The sequence below is a fragment of the Vigna unguiculata genome, chromosome 5, assembly GCF_004118075.2.
Source record: "Vigna unguiculata cultivar IT97K-499-35 chromosome 5, ASM411807v1, whole genome shotgun sequence".
In the NCBI taxonomy this organism is placed as follows: Eukaryota; Viridiplantae; Streptophyta; class Magnoliopsida; order Fabales; family Fabaceae; genus Vigna; species Vigna unguiculata.
This window is the reverse complement of record NC_040283.1, coordinates 8,233,900-8,248,736: the sequence shown is the minus strand read 5'-3', so window position 1 is coordinate 8,248,736 and position 14,837 is coordinate 8,233,900. Positions and strand designations below refer to the sequence as shown.

Below are 14,837 nucleotides of genomic sequence, written 5' to 3'. Positions count from 1 at the left end.
TTTAACAAACGACACCTTTATGTAAGAGAAAGATTGTCAAAATTTAATAGTCAAAATATCATTGTCCGTAATATATTTTCAGACTAATGCATTATTACCATTCAGTCTTCTTCTTTCTGGCAATTTATAACACTATTAATTGAATATTTAGTAATCATTGATACATATCATGTAAATATGTATATGAATTTAAAGAAAAGCGTTAAAAATAAAAGAAGAGTGAGAGATGATGGTATATGTAAATATATATATTTTAGTGATAGAAAATCCAACATATCATTGGAGAAACAAGAACAACATTATAAGATTGATGGAGATGGAGTTCATCATCCCATAGTGAGGATATTCAGACAATGGAGGATCTTAAACCATATTTATTCCCTCTCTGTTGCTTATTAATTGCCAAATAAGTATATATAGTGAGCAAGGGTAAAACCCTTGTGGAAGCTGCTCAAGGTATCCTACAATGAGCAAAGTGAATTTGATGTTAGTATCTGTATAAATACAGTATATGCATGAACTTTTCATATATATGTGAACGAAAAGTAACGAGAGAAACATCATTAACTAGTATTTGGGTGAAAAGGTGTTATACGATGATGTTGATGCGAGTGGTCTTACTTGGTGCAATCCATGGAAGGGGTGATCTTGTAGGGCAAGTTGATCCCACAACTGCTAGGGAGGGCTGCAAGGAGTGAAGGATTGAGTCCAGGTACCCTATAAACGGTGTTTTTGAGGCACGTGCACACCCCTTGTAGATCTGGGACGGTCTTAGCTTGGGCGATGACGCGCTTTGCCCCGTTGCAGCATGGTGCAGGGATTGGTGTACCAGTAGGAGCGGTTAGGTAGGCCATGCATGGTGCCACATGGAATCTCTGCTTCTGCCAACGGAATAATCTCTCCAAAACCTACAATCAGCACCATAACCACGCAGGTAACCTGCAAAACCAGAGGGGTAGCCATGATTGGGAAGAGTTGAAGGAATGATATTGAGGTTGTGTTGTGTTGTGGTTTGTGAATATTCTGAAGGTGTGTCTTTATAGAGATTAGATTATGAAATGTGATGAAGGTAAAGGAATGTTAGGTAATCAGTGTTTGGTTTTCATTTAATGCTAATCACAGATCTAAATTAAAGGTGTTTGATATCACCCTTTTCTGCCTGCCCCAAAAGGAGTTCGGGGTCACTTTCTTCAGAACTAAAGGTGTTCATACAAGTTCACGTTTGTATTAACTTATTCGTTTGTTATCCTCCTCATAAGTTCAGCTCAACTTTAACTAACCATTATGATGAATCACCATATCTAATATATCAACTGACATATTTAAGGTATTTCTGATTTTAAAACCATTTACAATTTTTCTAATCACAGTAGAACGTGTAGAAGAAGAAAGATGGGTCTTCATTTCAGGTAAGATTTCATACAGTAAAGGAAAAATATTGGATTGATTCATTGTTTCAAATACAAAAGAAAGAAAGCAAATATACAGGGAAAACGGAAACGGAAATCCTATTACCGATAAATCGGTAACCGAAAATCCTTATTCCAATATCCTTCCTTAAAGCTCGATGTATTTTGGTTGAATTACTCTTTTAATCTATTCTCTAATGTATTTTAGTCTAAATTTAGTTTCAATCTTTAAAAATTGATGTAATTTGATCCTTTTTATTAAATTATTTGAGGTGGAATAATTTTTTTTTTTCAAAATTGACACTATGATTATGTCAATTACAATAAGAAAGTAAACCATACTCATTTACAACTTCATTTTTTATGAAAAAACATCGATCTAATTCAAGAAATTTAACGAAAAATGACTAAATTGTATTTTTTTTTCAAAAATCGAGACTAAAAAACACTAAAATGTCAACTTCATATTTTTGAACGAAAATAAAAACGGGAAGAGTAATTCCAATTTTTGTATATATAGTAAAAACATTATATTTAACTTTTTTTATGCTATTAAAAAAATAAAACTATAATTATTGTTATTATTATGATTATAAAATTAAATATAAATAATTTTTATATTTTTATAATATTTAATTTTCATTTATAATAATTAATTTTAAAAAAATAGTAAAATAAAAAAACAAGTACTTCTTCTTTGTTCTGGTTATCTTCATGTAGAATCCATTCAGAAATCAAATTTTGCCGTATTTATTGAAGGTCCTCTTGCAACCAACAAACATGTTTATGTCAAATTACAAATGAAATGAACATCCATGAATAACCAAATTTATAATAACGTACAGTGGTGTATTCTGGCATGCAATTCCCATTGAATCTCGGACTACCATCCATCTCACAGCTCAATAAATTTTAAAACGATCACTCCACAATCATGCCTAACCAAAGGCTAACCACACAAAGTAAGGTTTCAGAATAACTGCAGGAAACTAATAAAGGTTAACCCAAAAATTAACCTCGTTAATGAAAAAAACCAACAAAATAAATAACTCACAGGTTTGGTTGAATGGGGGTCAAAGCATGTTGGATTTCAAAAGATGGCTTGTTGTCCTCCTTACAATTTAACAACAACGACAAAAACGTTTCCATATTACGGCCATGCACACATCCTCAACCATGTCAATCAACTTTATATTAATAATTACAAATGACATATTACAAGTGAAAAAACATAAACAACTTTCAATGATCACACTAACCACACTATTGTCGATCCTCGTTCGTTTCTTTCGACTGTGTCCGAGAGAATCAAGCATAAAGAATTCCATTGTCTTCAATTTCACGGCATAACACCACCAATGATCATTGTGTACAATTGGAGCAAACAATTAAAGTACATGTTACAAGTTAAACAATTTCATTATTAGGTCAAGTATACAAGGCAAAAATGAATTTAAAAACACAAATTTCTCAACATCTCAAATTTTTTACTTACAAATCAGCGGTTAAGATTTCTTTCATGCTAATCAAAGTGGAAGAAAAGAACATGTTGTAATCGCTTAACTTCCAAACACGTCTGTTTGCAATTCTCTTATTACTATCGTGAACAACCGATGTCTACAATAATATTGGTCATTAATTGAGACTCAAATAAATTGATCTTGAAATTTGGTTTCCCTAACTAATAAACACAAAGACGTACCGTATACATTGGATGTAAAACAGTCCTTCGCACATGTTGATGCAACTTCCTTTCATTATGCATCAAGAGGTTACATCCAAACATAACTGCCTATATTCATCAAACACACCACAATGAAATTATTTGCAATTATTAACATATACCTATCAAATAATATCAATAAATAATAAATTACCATATTGCAAACATAACCCATTGGTCGAAAACCCATACAGTCATGTGTAGACAGTATTTGACCATTTATCACCGCTACAACCCTTCAACAGATCAATTACAAGTTACTAAAACATGTAAAAAACCAGAATTTAATTAAACAAAATATTATTAAGTATTGTACTGATGACATACTTATAAGGACAATCTACCCGAGTAACCGTCCGGTAAAGCTTAACCACATCAACACGCCCGATACTGCAGTTTCCTTGAATGGGCGCAACCCATGGTACAATTGCCAACAATTCACTACAATGGACATCATGAACTGGGTTGTCTTCATAAATATTATCTGGCACGTCATGCAAAGTTGGTGACTTTCCATTTCCATCCCCACCAACTTGGGCTTCATCCTCAACTCCACTGTCATCTGAAATATCCACCACCGTGTTACCTTCATTTGCATGACCTTCATGTTCATGAAGTGCACCCAAATCTTCACCCACATCACGATGGCTTACATTTGCATTTATTTCGGTATTGGAATGTGAAGTTTGGCCCTTATCATCACAAACATTCTCCTTTTCAATGGGCTTACTTTCATTCCCACTAAAGACCTCATCCTCCAAAATCTTCAATCTTTTCTTTATCTCCATTATTTCAATCTCGCTGTGAAATTTTTTTAACCAAACATCACCCGTATTGGACACCCCAGCTTCGTCACCACCTTCACTAACTATATCACCACCTTCAGTAACGCCTGCAAAATTTAAAGCAACCCGAACAAATTCATTACTTTGATCTTCTTCAGTCAAAGCCCAATCGAACATCACCTGCAATGTAATTTAACTAATGATTAAATAAAATGTTGTTACATTTAAAACTTCAGCAACCCAACTAAATCGATAAGGTATGAAAATTAAATAAAAAGACTAAATTACCTTCAGTTCAATGAATAGCCTCTCGATGCTTGAAGTCCTTAACTTCAAAGTTGACCATCCTAAAATTCTGGGAAACACTATATCCCTATTATCTGTTCCCAATCCTAACCTCTCAAAAGCCCAAATATAAAAATAACAAATGTTACATCATTCTTATCAAAACACTAAACACAAAAAATATAAAACAAATCTAAAGATTCAAAGAGAATAAAATTCAACGTACCTGCAAAACCACAACTAACCTTGCCAACGTGATGTTGTGGTCATTTTTTTTCTGGCTATGAACCCCATATGCACGACTTAATGAGTTAACCAAAAAACTGTGCACTGCACTCCCCCAATTAAACTTAACCAAACTATCAATATCATCTAATATTCTAAAAGGCATATTGCAAATAACTTTTGAATTCCTTGGAAAATACAAGACAGCAAAGCACAACAATATATACAGACGACAAACATTATTTACATCATCATGCTCGGTTCCTATTACACTCCTAATCATGTTTGTTATCCCTTTAATACAAATTCTTTTACCACAAAAGAGTGAACCAACTAACCCACATCCATATGCATCAAATTGTACTTCTTCACCAACTACACCTAACCCCAGACTAAAACAAACATCAACAACAGATAAAGGTACAAGATGCTTCCATATGTGAAAGGATTGTTCATCGTCATCCCATCGCCGAAGTAGCTCAACTAGTAGAGGACTGCAGATATCTAGATACCTCTCTAACTCCAAACACCATTTGAAAGGGGTGACTCCTATACGTCTCTGGTGTCCATCAGTCAACACATTGTTTATCTCCACAATGTGCTTTGTGTCCACAAAATTTATCAGTTGAACCTTCCATTCAATTTTAACAATTAAACTAATGCTCAACAATGAAATTGTGATGCACAATATAACAATTAACATCACTAACTCTATCTTCTTCATCAACGTCTGGTTTTTTCCCATCTTTTTTCCCCTTTCGAGCCATGCTGCAAAAACAACCTACACAAAATCAAATCAATACACACCAATTAAAAAACCTACAACGATATTAAAAAACAAGCAATACTTTCACTTACACAGAAAAACCTACACAAATCAAAAATTCGCCTTTCCTCTCGTTAAACGGCGCCAGCAACTGTTAAAAAAATTCATTCAACGAACACAAACTCTATTATTATCATAATACCCACATGAGCAAAAAAAATATAAATCACAACTTCATCTTGTTATACAATGTAGTAAGAATGTAATGCAGGAACGCCAAGGGTTTGGGCGTAAAGAAAACACAACCTTAAAAAGAACCGCAGATGTCCTGGTTCTACCGCTTCTTCCTTTCCCAAGTTCGGATTTTTTTAGGGGTTCCTTCTTCCACCAATGACCAGGCGCACGAACAACACAACAAAGGTATACGAATAAAATTTGGAAAACCAAGCCTCCTCGTTCTACCGCTTCTTCCACTGCCCAAGTTCCTTTCCTTCTCCTTCTGCTAACAACTTCGCATTTTGTACAACATTCAGGGTCGGTTGGTTGAGTGAAAATATCACCGCTTGTACAAAAGCTGAAGGCACCGCACCGCTTCTTTGCTTCGAGTGGGTTCAGACCTGGTTCGCGCGTTCAGTGAAAATAGCGTTCAGTGAAAAAAAATGAAAACCTTGGGTAACTGAGATGGATAACGCGTGTTGTCCCCTGACGCGCAAGCACACCACAGGACATTGCTCTTTCTTCCGCAGTTGTCTCAGAAACCGTCAGAACCGTCACCTCGTCCCTTCAGTTTTTATTTTCAAAAACAATTGCTTTTTTTTCCATGTGTCAGTGCCACGTAGGCGGGTAAAAATCAGGTAAAAAAAACCAGGTTAGAGTATCATTTTTCTAAAATATAATATTAATAAAATAATTATTTTAATTTAAAAAAACATTTAAAAGTTAAGATTTGAAAATAAATATATAACAAAAAGAAAATTCTTTATACATAGATATAGATATGTGAATTTTTTTAGAATATCAAATATTAAAATATATTAAAAAAATTTAATTTTTAAAAAATATATTTAAAATTATATAAATATAAAAGAAATGAGGCTACGACCTCCTTTTCATAGCTATAGTCCGCCACTGTTTATTGAACTAAACTTATATACAATGTCTTTGTACTATAGCTGATTATTGGAATGAATTGGATGAAGATGGAAGAGACCATTTTGCAACTTTCGCGAGCTATGGTGTAGATTTTATTCACAAATACTTTTATGTATAAATATTTTTGTTGTCTTTACAGACTCATGTTATTACAAGAAAATCTTTATATTATAACTAGTTTTAGTGACAAAAATAATTAATCACCGTAGTGATCAATTTATATATTAATTTAAAAAATTATAAATTATTAGTTATTAAAATTATATTATTATAAATAAAAAATTATAATTATTTTATAATTTAGTCTTTTAAATTAGTTATCAAAGATTTGATTAATTTAAAAACTAATTTATTTATAAGTCAACTTTAGTAACTAATTTTATTGACCAATTTACAAACTCCTTATAATTTTTTTTCATAATAATTTTTATTTCTGTAATCAATAAATTTTAGTTTTGTAAGTTGGTAGCTAAATTGATATCTTTGTAATTAATTATTTTTTGTCACTAAAATTAGTTATTATATAGACATTTTCTTGTATTGTGTTCAAATATATACGTAACAATACATACTTCATTAGTTATACTCTTTGAACGATATATCCTATCCAAAATAGAGATTAGTTGGTAATGAAGTTAGTTATTTATTTCAAAGTTTGTTGTAATCTATGTATGTTTTTCGATGTTCAGTTTAAAATATTTAATATTTTGTTGTAATTCTGTAGAGTAGTTAGAACACTCCAAAAGTTATGCTTTATTTATTTTATCCTAGGATAGAAAAAATTTATATTCGTTGTAGAATTCAATCATTTATGTTTAATTTTTCATTCTTTAAATGGTATAAGAAAAACAATTTATTATAAACCTTTATCAACAATTATTTCTACAACGTTCACCTGGACAGGATATATAACATTCATTTACTCTCTGTTTAAGGAAACTTGTTCATGAACTAGAATGGCGCGAAATGAGTGTAATTTTAAATGATAATTCACTTAACTGACACAATTATTAATTAAGTAAATAATCTAATCGGTTAATATTGTGTTAAATGAAAAAATTATTTTGTTACGTGAATTAATTGATTATAACATCAACATAATCCATTATTAATCAAATATGAACATACTTAATCGATTACTTCGTTCATATAATCGATTAATATTTTCAGAATTTGACTTTCACTTTAAAAGTTAAAGTTTTGATTTTAAAAGGAAACTGATTTATTCTTATAAATATTCGGAGAGAGTGATTAGAAAATTTTTGGAGCATTCTTTTCATTTTTATTGGAATCCTCAAGATTGATAAAGATCATTTTGAATCTATTGACATAAGGTGAGTCTGTAAAATTCGTGTATTCATTCCATTTTACTTTTTATAATTTCTTACATGTTGTATTTTTATAATTTCTTACATGTTGTAATTAGTGTGATTGGGTATATACAAATATGTGTAGCTTTATATTAGTGTATTGTTTAAGGTTTAGGATATCGTTCTTAATACGATTATCAAGGTTTTTGTATCTTAAAGTTTAGGATTTATTAGACGATTATTGATTTTGTAAACTCTATTTGATGTAATAATACTTTATCTAAGATGGTTAGAAATTGAATGTATATTCTTAAAGAATCGAATCACAGTATAAATTGGTTGTGTTTTGTTCTTTCTTTCCTTATCTTTGATTAATTGTTTCGTATATAAAAGAGTCTAGATCTTAAACATCACAAACCTTATTAATTGATTCAAAAGTTCTTGAAATCTAAAAGTAATAAACTTTTGAAAACAACCGACTCATCCTTCCTGATTGTGAAATATTGAGTTGTACATGTTCTAAGAGAAATTTACTTGGTTCAATTTGTTGTAGTAATTAATTTCACCAGATAAATGACACTTTTTATTCATGTCTTCACTTTATCGAATTTTCATATAAGAAAAACTCTTAAATTTTCTTGATTTATTATTGTTTGTCAACAATTTTTGAATTTTAATTATACCTACTTGTTGACTCTCACATTCATGATTCTTTAAAGAATATGGGTGATTATTATTATCTTATAAACTCCACCAAATTTATTTCCATCGATAACAAATATTCTCGAAAAAATATTTATTTAAAAACATTTAGAAAACTTAACTTAATCTCATCTCGTATTATTTTTTTAAAGCTTTTTAAAATAATAGTTTTTTCTTTCCAAGCTTTCTAAAAGTAAAAAATTATATATTTCAAAATGTATTTTTCATTTTGTATTTTAAAATATATAATCCAAAATATAAATTTTATATTGCAAATTACACATTCTATAATATAAAATTTATATTTCGGACATTTCGATATATAAGCATATTGATGTTTAGCATTTCATATATTTAGATTACACATTCTAGAACTAAAACTGAAAGTTTTAAATGGAATTTTCAAATTTACGATGGTGCAAGATGAGATTAGGCTGGAGGAAGGAAGAATTTAAAGTTTAAGACTTATCTGATCCAATATAGTGAATCCAATGGGCCAAGTCAAATTTCTAAATTTTGGCCCGTTCTAAGACACCCATGTGGCTTAACTCAAACCAATATATATATATATATATATATATATATATATATATATATATATATATATATATATATATATATATTAAAAAGTGTAGAACATAAATACATGACAAAATTAAAATATATGTGCATTATAAATAATAATAAATGTAAAAAAACTTTATTATCTTTATTAGAAATAGAATCGTTTTGTTTTTTAATTAAATACGAAAGCAAAACTCAAATAAATTATATGAAGATACAAAACAATGTCACTTAATAAAGATAATCAGGGTTTCAGGTAGGGATGGCAACGGGGCGGAGCGGGTACGGGTATCATGATCCCATCCCCATCCCCATAATAAAAATTCATCCCCATCCTCATCTCCAAAGTCAATGGGTATACAACTTTTGACCCATCCTCATCCCCACCGGGTAACGGGTATTTTCTTATACCCATACCCATACCCATTTTTTTATTGTTCCATATATCAATTAAATATTTTTTATAAAAAAAATTTAAAAATCACACCAACGGAATCATGATACTATCAAAATATTCAATATTAAAATAACATACTCTTTTTGATTTTCATGATGTCAAATATTAAGAAAAATATTATAATAGTATAAATCTCAAATTAAAGTATCAAATAACAACTAAATAAAATTCAAATAATTATATAAAAGCTAAAAAATTACACATTACTAAAATTTTATAATAACCAAAATATTTATTAATTTTACAAATGATCAGTGGTTTCATTTGCATTCGATCCACCTACATATAAAAAAAAATGAAAAATTAGATATGATATAATAATTGAAATTGAAAATTTTAATTACTAGAATATAATGTACCTTCTTCATCAGATTCATTTTCACTCATGAGAACATCTTTTCCTTTTAATTTTTTAACACCTACAAACACCAAATGTAGAATATTAGATGAAAATTCACAAAAAATACTAACAAAAAATATTAATAAATTTGAGTAACTTACCTAGATGGTTTGAGTTCCATATCCAACTTCTTGTACACATCAAAGCCTCTATAGTAATATGATGAAGTCGACTACGGTGAGAAGTTAATATCTGACCACCAGTACTAAAAGCAGATTCAAAAGCTACAGTTGTTATTGGAATAGCTAAAACATCCATTGCAATTGCTTGAAGGGTTGGAAACTTTAACCCATTTGTTTTCCACCATGATAGGATATCAAATTCTTGTGTAACCGGCAAATTATCTTCTTCAAAGTAATAATCCAACTCTGTTTTCATAACTGTAGTTCTAGATTTTTTCTTTTTTGCCATAAACTCTAAAAATTCATTCGCATCATTATCAACATCATTTCCCAACTCCAATGATGTAGCTCTATAAGAAGAAGTTTCATTCTTTTTTGATTGATATTCCAAAACCAAATCATAGCACATTTGACGAATCCTACTAAGTTTCAGATCAAAATCATTACCATACAATTTATAAAAATAATATTCTAACATGTCCATCTTGTACCTTGGATCTAAAACTGAAGCAATTGCCAATATGTTATATAACAAAAAACAAAGAGAATGAGAAATATGTTATATATATATATATATATATATATATATATATATATATATATATATATTTCTTTTAAATTTTTATAAATTTGTAATGTTATAAATTTGTTTATAAAAGATCTCACTAGCTAAATGATTAATTTGTTTTATACGTATATATTATATATATTATATTATATTATTATGTATATATATTATATGTATATTATATTATATTATATTATATTATATTATATTACATGTATATGTGTAAATATATATATATATATATATATATATATATATATATATATATATATATAAATAAGTATATTTTATTTATATGTATATATACTATATTATATTATATTATATTATATTATATTTTATGTGTAAATATATTATTTATTTATATATATTTTTTAGATTATTTAATAAATTATAAATAGTTTAGTAATTTAAGCGGGGACGGGTATTTGAGCGGGTATATATATATCCTCATCCCCATCCCTAGTTGAAAATTTCGGGTATTACCCATACCCATACCCATACCCAGTCAAAGCGGGGATTTCCCGTCAAAACGGAGACGGGTTCGGGTGATACCCACGGGCACGGGTTTATTTGCCATCTCTAGTTTCAGGATTTTATTATTATTTTTTATCTAATATTCCCATCTCAAATTCATCAAGATAAATATCATTAGATCAATTAATGCATTTATGGTATTGGAACATATAAATCCTTTACGGTTTTGTTTTTACATTTGAGACTAAAAAATTAAAATTAAATTAGCACTGTCACCTTATTAATAACAAATACTCAATTTTAAAAATATAAAATTTTGAACACTCAACTTTTTAATAGAAACTTGTTGAAAATATTATCAATTTTCATAAAATGTTAAAAGTAGTTTGCACTTTATTAATAAAAATCTAACATAAGTTATAAAATTCAAAAAATATGCTTTGAAAAAAAAATTCGACAAACTTTGAATATTGCTGTTTTAATTTTTATTTTTTAATTTCTTTTCAAAAAAAAAATTCACTCTTATTGGAAAAAGGGTAAAAGATCGTCAAGTTTGTTAAAAAAAATGTCAACAAATCATTCCCCTATAAAAATTCCAACAAGATAGGGTCTGATCAATCGAGTTATGTCTTGCTATTAAAGAAACATGTTTAGAGTTATAGTTTACATAAACATGAAAGATAAAAAGAAAATAACAAAGAAAAGTAACTGTTATGTATACATATAACTTCTTCAGTTAATACAAAGTGAATTTTTAAAGTTGTGTATCGAGTGACAGCATTTAAGTTACATAAAGCCAAAACTTTTAGTTGGTTTCAGTTATATCCAACAGCAGCATCATTAATGAAAGCAGAGAGGTGTAAAGTGTATTTGATTGATAAAGAAAGATGAATTTGGTGGTTTCATTTTTGAGGGTCCAACTGCAACACAAATGACACAAAGCTTTAACTGTCATACTATGAATGTGTTAGATCGTTTGCATAGAAAGCTTTGTCTCCACCTTTTACCTCTTATCCAACAACACTTCATTGGTCTTGGTTTCACTTACAAAATATGCAACTACACCAACAAAGAATCAATGTTTACGACATTCTTAATAACTCAGTGTTTGAAAAAATCATTTTGATTGAATTTCAATTATGTTCTGTTGGTAGATTTTGTCATATTATATCTCAATACTAAAGAGAAAACATATATCCTTCATTGATTTTCACATTATAGATGCTTATAATTAACTAAGGTACACATCAAACAAGAGGAACTTTGAACTTATCACTTTTCCATCTTTTGAACCTACTTTGTGGACAACCTTAACCGCAGCATAGCCATTAGCATCATAGTACTTCCCGGTGCCTCCAATAACAGCAACATGCGACTCAAACACATCACTCTTGTGCACTCCAAAAAGTCTCAGTGCATCACCCTTCAAGAAACTTGCAGTGATAGCCACCATATGGCTACTTCCATCCTCAGAACTAACAACATAAACTCCTTCTGCTTTTCCAATGTTTTTCACTTCATCTCCATCACTCTCGACCAGATCCTCATCTATGGATGTTACTGATCCATACTCCAGTTCCTGAAGTGTTGCTCTGGTGGGAAAAGAGAACCCAATAGTGGACAGATCAAGGGTTTCAGAAGGTGCATTATTCAGTGGAACTGTTGCAGTGGATTGGGGTATTTGATCAGTCACATTTACAGTTGTTGGTTTCTCTGAATATTGTGTGCTACTACCATTCAGCACATCCCTCATTAAAAATGTTATCTTTTGATGGCCATGGTTATGGTTAGAGGATGGAACATTGGCAAGAGTTCTTCTTGCTGAAGAAAACTCAATCATGAACAGAAGTAACACGAATATTACCACAAGAGAAGGAATTGGTCTAGCCATTGTTGCATAGCTTTCTTTTCACAATAGTTTGCATTTTCATGCTTCATTCATATATAGGCTTCAACTAAGTGTGGTTTTAGAATAACTCGTGGAATGCTAAATAAGTACCCACTTTATAATTAGATTGTGTGACCTAGAACAAGCAAAATTATTACTTGAACCCATTCAATTATTAATTTAATTTTTCAATGTTGACAAGAAAATTCTAAAATAAAATGGTGTTATAAATTTTGACTCATTTTTAACTCATCAATTCAATTAAAAAAAATGGTGAAAATCGTTTGCATGAAAATCTCTTTTTCGGTGTGACGTTTCATCGTTTTGTCACTTGCTATGTCGTGGACCAACTCCACGTGCCGTTGTCTCTCTCATTTCTGAATGCTAAAAACTTCAAATGGAGTTGGTTGCTCTAATAAAAAAAAAAACTTTAAAAAATTTATGCAAATAGACAAAAAAAATCATGTGTATAATTATAAAATTTGGATCCATTTAACAAGTTGAACTATATTTATAGAATTTCACAAATACCAATTATTCCCCGCCTCTCGCTCAATGATTAAACCTTTTTTTAATAAACTTTATCTACTTCTAATTAATTATTTAAAATAAAAAAATGTAAGTTATAAAGTTAATAAATAAAAAAAATATCACTTCAACGTAAACTAGACAAAAATTTGTTCCATCTTAAACAATGAAATGTCATACCTTTATCTTTATCCAACACACAACCCAAACCATGAAATGTTGTCTTGTTACTTTTTTCTTTTTATTAATAAGAAACGAACAGAAGTTCCAACGACTCTTTCTCAGTGTCTGTTTTTTATCAATCGAGTTAGACAATTTCATGGTGTCTTGCTATACACAAACATATTTTACATATAAACATTAAAGATAAAAAGAAAATAACAGAAGAAAAGTAACTGTTATATATATTCATGTAAAGTTCTTCAGTTCATGTATAGTGAAAAGTTGTGTATCAGTGACTGCATTTAAGTTACATAAAGCCAAAACTTTTTGGTGGTTTTGGTTATATCCAACAGCACCATCATCAAGCAAAGCAGAGACGTGTAAAGTGCATGTATGATTGATGAAGAAAAACATTTTTTTTTTAAATGGCCAGATATGTGATATCATCTCTCTAGATTAAAAAGCTAAGGAGTGGGTTAGATTCGCTTTTGCAGAACATGAATTTGGTTGTTTGATTTTGAGGGTCCACCTGCTGCAACACAAGTGACATAAAGCCTCAACCATCATACTATGCATGTGTTAGTCCTTTCATTGTTTTTTTTAGTAAAATTATTTGTTTACAAAATTTTTTAGACAAATTTTTGATAACGTTGAAAAAAAGTTTATCAAAGTATCATGATCTTTTTTTTATTAACAAGTTGAACTTACAAATTTTTTCGTTTTTTCTTCTAAATTTATCAAACCAATCTACAACTTGTGTTATCTTCTTTTTAATTTTACCATTAAGTCAATCTTATAACTTTTGGTCTTTTCATTATTTGTCACCTAATAGTAATACCAACTCCATATACCTCTTATTTAAGAAAAAATCATTGAGGGTTGGTTTCTCTTTGAAAATTTAATACAAATTGCAAGTGATTAGTTTGATGATATAAAAATAATCATAATATCATGGTTTTGTTCCGATCTATTTCCCTTCTATGCACCTTTGCATATGAAGCTACAAACCCGTCAACTTAATGCCATACAGACCAGAAACATTAGAAGGAAAATAAACACAAAACTTTGTTGTATAATTTATGGGAATCGCTAAATTTGGATTCTCTGTTGGTTTTTCTGTACTGCTTTTCTATTGTGTCTTTATAATACATTGATTACCATTAATTTTGAAGTTTTAAAATATATTAGAAAGATATTTAAAATATCAATACAATGTATTTTTAATGCTCAGCAGAAAATAGTACCCAAAAATCCAATAGAGAATCTAGACTCAAGAATTGCTAATGCGCAGTAATGTTCAATTTATAGTAACAA

The 14,837-nt window shown here is 29.6% G+C and overlaps 1 protein-coding gene and 1 pseudogene across 1 annotated transcript; both read right to left on the bottom strand.

Moving 5' to 3' along the window:
• Positions 1 to 207: 207 nt before the first annotated feature.
• LOC114186364 lies at positions 208 to 1,012 on the bottom strand (annotated as a pseudogene).
• An 11,112-nt stretch (positions 1,013 to 12,124) lies between these two features.
• LOC114185968 (dirigent protein 25-like) lies at positions 12,125 to 12,899 on the bottom strand. Its single transcript, XM_028073958.1, has one exon. It carries the CDS (start codon positions 12,834 to 12,836, stop codon positions 12,177 to 12,179), a length of 660 nt encoding a protein of 219 aa, XP_027929759.1. The 5' UTR covers positions 12,837 to 12,899; the 3' UTR covers positions 12,125 to 12,176.
• Positions 12,900 to 14,837: the final 1,938 nt, after the last annotated feature.

Bases quoted from the DNA above. Each gene is read 5' to 3' on its own strand.
- LOC114185968 (XM_028073958.1), bottom strand. From the start codon at position 12,836: ATGGCTAGACCAATTCCTTCTCTTGTGGTAATATTCGTGTTACTTCTG.